General features: G+C 41.2%; 1 protein-coding gene across 1 annotated transcript in view; it reads left to right on the plus strand.

Moving 5' to 3' along the window:
- The window catches only part of LOC138035999 (uncharacterized), a 16,444-nt gene extending 10,126 nt beyond the window's left edge, over positions 1–6,318 (plus strand). The window contains exons 5-9 of the mRNA XM_068882378.1: positions 58–2,471; positions 3,317–3,362; positions 3,649–3,894; positions 5,103–5,180; positions 6,121–6,318. Of these exons, the coding sequence (XP_068738479.1) occupies positions 58–2,471; positions 3,317–3,362; positions 3,649–3,894; positions 5,103–5,180; positions 6,121–6,314 (2,978 nt within the window). The 3' untranslated portion in view covers positions 6,315–6,318. The remainder of the gene's footprint in view (positions 1–57; positions 2,472–3,316; positions 3,363–3,648; positions 3,895–5,102; positions 5,181–6,120) is intronic.
- The last annotated feature ends 531 nt before the right edge of the window (positions 6,319–6,849 follow it).

Here is a 6,849-nt window from a genome sequence, read left to right on the forward strand (position 1 = left end):
CTTTGCATGCAGTCAAGCGCTTTGTACGCTGTCCTAACCTCAAATCATTTCGTTTAGTGCTCCCTAAAGAGATCAATTTGCGTGGCCCATTGGCTGTGGAAGCTTACAACAAGGCTCTAAGTAAAGGAAAGACGAGAGTTAGAAGGATACCAGTCATGTTAATTGGCCAGGACCGCTCTGGAAAGACCAGCCTTAAGAACTCACTTAGAGGAATACGATTCAATTCAGATGAGGGTAGCACTGTTGGGATTGATGTTGATCCGTCGTACTTTAAAGTCACCACTGAGATTTGGAAGACTGGGGAGACGGATCAAGAAGCAAACACTAAAGATGCAACTTCCTATGAGCAACATGCTGCTCTCTTGGTTGTGAAAAAATTAAAGGAAGGGGAATTTTTTCCTGAAGAAAGCTCTGCTGAAGACGCCTCCCTTGTGCACATGGTGACATCAAGTGCAAATACAGAGAGTGAGCGTAGCTTGGTATCTCACGATAAATTCCCTGTAAATGTCTCGAAAGACGAACATCTGGGGCCGATTGCTCGAATCCTGGCTAGCACTAGCCGTTGGTTAAGAGGTATCAAAACTTCAAAAAATCCTGCAGCACCTGCTGGAGCATCGAGAGTTCCAGATTCTGATGATGGCAGTAATGTTTTTAACACCTCAGCCGATCGAAGAACTGATTGTACAAACAAAGTAAATGATCATCTCACCACATCCAAAATACCAGATGAGGTGGAAACTTTCATTAAGAAATCGTTTCAGGAAGTCGACAAGCTAAAAAATGAAGATTACATTTACTCGGTTTTGTGGGATTTTGGTGGACAATCGGTTTATTATGCAACTCACCCACTCTTTCTTACATCGAGGGCTTTGTACCTTTTGGCGTATGACCTCAGCCGAGAACTTCATAAAACGGCTCAGCCTGTAACAAAGCAGGGCGTGTACAAGAACATACAAGACAATTTTGAAACAAGAAGTAATTTGGACTATCTTGATTTCTGGATGACATCCATTGCCTCACTCGCCAGTCGAGATGACTCGAAAGACTCAGATTCAAAATCCCTATTTTTGCCTGAAGAAAATCCTCCTATCTTCCTAGTTTGTACCAATGCTGATCGACCTTATGGCGGGGCAGAACCTTTAGCGCTAGCCCGTGAGGTGTATGATTCTTTGCAGGGAAAATCGTACAAGAACCACTTGTTTGATGTCTTTGTAGTTGATAATACTAAATCAGGTGGTGAATCAGAGTGTCCAGAGGTGGCGCGTCTGCGACGTAGCATTCTAGCTGTTGCAAAAGAACTACCAATGATGAAGGAAGACATTCCAATCAAATGGTTAAAGTATGAGAAAGCGCTCCAAGCCACTCTGGGTAAAGGTCATAAATGGATTTATTTTGAGGACGCAAAACGGATCGCAGCTGAAGTTTGCCAAATTCACGACAATCAAGAATTTGTAACATTGCTTGACTTTTTACATGATCAGAGAATTTTAATACATTTTGATGACACTCCTGAATTAAGTAAGTTGGTTGTCTTGGATCCTCAGTGGTTGATTGATGTGTTCAAGAAAGTGATAACTGTTCAGCTTTGTGACTGTCACGGAAACGTTGAAATAAAACAATTGTGGCACAAACTCGAGACAGCAGGAATCCTTGAAGAGAGGCTCTTGACGCATGTGTGGGACCCACTGATAGAACCGCATGAAAGCTTTGAAAGCTTTATTGCTATCATGGAGAAATTTAGTTTACTCTGCTCTTGGCCTTCGTCAGATACCTCATGTAACAAGCAGTACTTGGTACCATCCATGTTAATGTCGCATCCACCACAGGACATCACCGAGTTGATTGCATCTGCAGAACTCCCTTCTCTTTTCCTAAAGTTTGGGCCTGGACAAGTTCCTAGGAGCTTGTTTCCGCGGCTCGTGTTACAGTTCTTTCAGTGGGGCCAAAATGAGTTTTTGAGTTTACTGCATCCTCAGTTGTACAAGAATTTTGCCAGATTTTACACAGCTGGTGACGAAGACTGCTCCGTGATCTTTTTGTGTCATTCCTCGTTCATAGAAATAGTTGTCCACAGAGGAAATGTCAATCCACGGTTAGCGGAAGGGAATCAATCAAAGTTGACTATTTCGTCTGACACCCACCATGATTCATTTGAAGTGTTCTGTGCTCGTACTGTTTACAGACAATTGTCTTTGATGCTTGAGTGTATGCGTAACGAGTTCTATTGGCTGAGGAACATGACATATCAAGCAGGTTTTATTTGCCCTGTATGTTGCCATGGAAAGCTAGTCAACTACTGCCGCATTCATCACAAGCAAGATTGTGAACAAGGGGAATGTCTTCATTTCTTATCTGAATCTGAGTTGCACCGCGCCAACCAGTTTATCACATGCACCCGAGCGGCTGCTGCAGTGAATAATAAAGTTCACGTCACTAGTTTTTCAGCTTGGTTCATAAGTCCACGTGAACAGGTAATAAGGATCGGAATACAAACTTTTTAAATGAAAGAATTTTCTATCATTCATTAGTCCTTCTTTCACGGGAACGAAATAACCTTATCCCAACTGTGTTGCTTCATAGCTGGGTTTGTAGAGCATTGCACGAGCATCGCGAAGGTTAGGGGTTCGAATCCCGTTGAATCTGCTGGATCTTTAGTTGTCTATAAGAGACAATTGTTCAAATTGCACTACTTGTCCAGATAAGCACGACAATGACTTTTAACAAATTGATGTCAGCTTTTCATGCGTCTGCCCTGTTATTGATCATGAATTTCGTCATAACATTGTCAAAGTAGCTGTGGATCCACGAGGCGATAGCTGAGTGGATCCGCAGACTACTTTGACAATCGTAGCACGACATTCATTGACAACAACAGGACAGACGTATGAAAAACTGACATATATTTGTTTTTTACAATAACGAAAAGGCAGAGGGCTCAAAAATTAAGTCAAAACACGAGAAGAACGCGAGACAGAAATGCGAGAAACTTAAACATAAACTTAAATTATAAATTTGTGTCTGTCCACTTATTGACAATAAAAATTAACCAATGAGCGCGCGAGAATTTTGCAGTCATTGTAAAAATATCTTTGGACAAACTTTTGAATTGAGCGCCCTAGGAGGGCTCAAAGTGTACCTACCATTTGGCAGGACTGACTCCTCCAGACTGGTGTTCGTACCTGCGTCCTCTTGTACGGTAGTCCAGTTCTCAACTAATTGAACCACCGGTGCAAGTTCCACCCAGGGTAGATGTTTAATTTAGCCAAGAGCTTTGGCTTTGTTAAGTGACTATTGTTATTTTTCGTTTTCATTGTAGACAGCAACTGATGAGATTGATGGAAGACGGTTGCTTTCTGGTAAAGGTAGGGTTGTGGCTGATGTACCATGTGGTATTTTGAATCTCACGATTCGTAGGACTTTTAAAATGAGGTTTCTTATAGGTAAAATCACAAAGTACTTCGTTAAGCCACCAATCCCGTTCGCGTCGCTAGAATTCAATTATTTGTTCTTGAAAGTAGTTGCTTCCTGGCTGCTTATAGCGCGTTCAAGGTTGTTCGCTGTTTTATTATCTGCCATCAAATCAGCTAAGTTGGAAATCGGTCAGTGCTGATTTACCTTCAAACAGTAATAGTCTTTGCATTGCTTTAGGGATTGAAGACAGGTCTCTCGTCCAGCTACCTGTCGATGTTGTTGAATCACTTATGTCTGATTCATGCCATCCTGAAGAAATTGTGCTGCAGATGAAAGAAAGTCTACATTTGGATCTAATGTGTTTGGAGCAACCAAACCCGGAAACAAAGAGAACGATCCGTTGCCTGGCAAAGAGAGCAAAGGATTCAAACAGGATTGATGTTGTGAAGCACCTGAGAGAAATTACACCAGCAGGGACAACTGGTGAGTTTGTATGCATGCAGTGATTGTCATTGGTTCGAATACAAAGGTAGACTCAACAGGAGTTGAGCCAGACAAAAGCAATAAATCTCAGCAAACGGAAACAGTTAAGTCCCAGATACCTTGTGCAGGTCTATGTACTGTTGTCAATGAAAGTTAAATGTTAGGAAAAAATACGTTTGATATGCATTAACCTGATTATCGTGTGAAAATAAGTTGTTATTAGTATTAAGGAAATTAACTCATGAGTGAGCCAATAAGGTTTTTTTTAGCCCTAATCATAACCATTACAATTTTGTGAAAATTGATTGGTGCGTTAACTGCTTTATTTTTACTAGGGTTGTAATCGGACCGCGAAATCGGACAGTTGGCTGTAATCGGACAGTTACATCAGCCAATCATATTAAGTGCGCTCAGCTTAATCCACCAATCATAGAATTTGTCACAATAATCATAGCAACAACCACCTACCCTACCAAATTGGAGATTTTCCAAAACGGACGAATCTTTAACATTAGACAGTGAAAAGGGAATGCATTTATTTTCTCGGAAATTGTAATGGTTATGATCAATTGGTAACAGGACTTCGTGTAGTCCAATTTGGTCGGTAATCATACTTGTGATTAAACAAATCGGAGTCCCGCTACGCGGTCGTCCGATTTTGTTGATCACTCGTATGATTATAGACTGAATTGGACGACACGAAGTCCTATTACCATTATAAATTGCCATGTTATGGCAAAGTGGACACACGTCTTCTGCAAAATAATGGCTTTCATTTTCAAAGTGAAAACACAAAGTATTATAGAATATACTATTTTATACCACACCCTCGCATACACAATTCCATTGGTTGGGCGTGGTCCTTAGCTTTGAATTTATCTCACCAACCGCCCGGCAGGTGCAAAACACAGGTCACAAGTCGCAGGTCATTATCTACCAATACAGAAAGAATCCTAAGCATTCATTAAAGCTAACCTTAGGCCTAAACAAACGTGTGTAGGGCTAATGTTAGCATTGGCAAACGGTTAGGGTTGTTTCTGTGTTGGTAAAACAATGACCTGTGTTTTGTACCTGCCCCCAACCGCCTCGCCCATTACAGCGCGTTTTTTTTTATTGTAGAATGGTCGCCTGCACATTCGCTTTTATTTAATCTCTTTTGCTTGTCTCATTTTTTCTTGTCTATCATAATGAGCAATGTTTTTTTGCAGGTCCCTTGCTACCAGGGAACCGTGATATTCGCAGTATCCCGGTTTCACAGATGAGAGAACTTACAATTGACTTAAGCAGTAAGTTAAATACGTGGTAAAAGGGAGGTAGCACATTGCTGTTCCCATTACCAAAGGAAATTGAATACTCCCTTTGCTAGTTATTTTTTGCCGTAATTTGAAAACAGGTGTCGTGGGGAATAATGAAGATTCTGACTGTCAGTGTTTTAACTCGTATTTACACGGCGTGTTCATTCCGAGACAAAATGACAAAAAACAGTTGGAAAGAGAAGGTTAAAAATGAATGTCCTCAGCGCATTAGGTGTCCAAACAGAACTTCTGGCAACAGCTAAGAGTTTCAAACTATCCTAATTTGGTCGTATAACGAGACATGACATGTCCACCCAAAACAATTCTTACGGGAAGAGTAGAAAGGAAGAAGGTAGAGGACATCCAAGAGTCTTCAACGGACGGATGATCTGAAGGACTGGACTGGCAGACGACGGACAGATTGCATGCGCCTAACCCAGGGTAGATTACCTACGTCAACACCTGATATGCGCAGACCAGTCCAGATCTGAGCACAGGGAAGGCAAATAGCTGAGCTGAGCTGAGCTGTTCATTCCGGAGAAGGGAAGTTCAAAAGCCATTTATCTGCGATTTTTCATTATTTTTTTATCCATAACTAAAGTTCCCTAAAAGCCATCTGAAAAATCGCTTCAGCGTTATCTATATGCACCATTTTTCCAGTGTGTTCAGTGGCATCATTCGCATGCGAAAATTCAGTGCTTTTGGTGGGTGTTCGTTTTGGTCGTTTGACCATCTGAAACACACAAGGGTTTTATTGATAGGCACAAGGCGTGTGATTGCCTTGCTATCTTAAATCCCTTCCCAAGTTTTCAGCTAGTCAATTGTTTAACGGGCCTGTATTAGATAACACTGATAATACAATGGGTGGATTCTGAAATGACTGATCCTAAGAAGATCTTGGAATAAGAACAAATGTCCGTTTCTGTTGCAGGTGGAGAGGAGTGGAAGAATGTTGCTGAGAAGCTAGGCCTCAGCCCAAAAGAAATCCGTTATCTTGACAAGCGAACTCTGAATCCCTGTGATGCCGCACTGGCTTTTGTTAGTCAGCGGTGTCATATCAATGTGGACGATCTATACGATGTGCTAACCGAGTGTGGGTATCCTGTGCTGGCAGACACCCTTTGAAAAGCTCGTCCTTAAAAAAGTAAACCTTGTAGGTCTAAACGTGACTTGGCTATTATTTGAACCGTAAATAAATAACACAGATATGGTTAAGCGGGATTTAACTTATGAAGACAAGAAACAGCTACCCTGCCAGCAAGATTTCTCGCCACTTTGGTTTTTTTATTGTCGTTTTACAAATGTCTTTACTACTGCTATTTACTTCCCTGCGGGAACTTTTAATTGAGTTTTTGAGCGTACGCTGTCATTACCTTCATCTTTTTACCGGTTTTAAGCTCACTTTACTAGAGATTATTATTTCAGTTAGTGGAGAGGAACCCCTTCCTGTAGGGGGATTCTTGCTTCAGCACCATAATCATGCCACAAAGGTTGCTAGTCTACTGCTGTTTTTGTTTTTTTTTGTTTTTGTCCTTAAACAACTAACAGCAACCTTGTGTTTTTTTTTTCCTTAAACAACTACCTTCATCTTTTTACCGGTTTTAAGCTCCTGATTTCTTTGGTTGGCGAAATGATAAAAAGCGATGCGTAGTTTAAATGA

The sequence above is a fragment of the Montipora capricornis genome, unplaced genomic scaffold (genome assembly GCF_036669925.1).
Source record: "Montipora capricornis isolate CH-2021 unplaced genomic scaffold, ASM3666992v2 scaffold_447, whole genome shotgun sequence".
In the NCBI taxonomy this organism is placed as follows: domain Eukaryota; kingdom Metazoa; phylum Cnidaria; class Anthozoa; order Scleractinia; family Acroporidae; genus Montipora; species Montipora capricornis.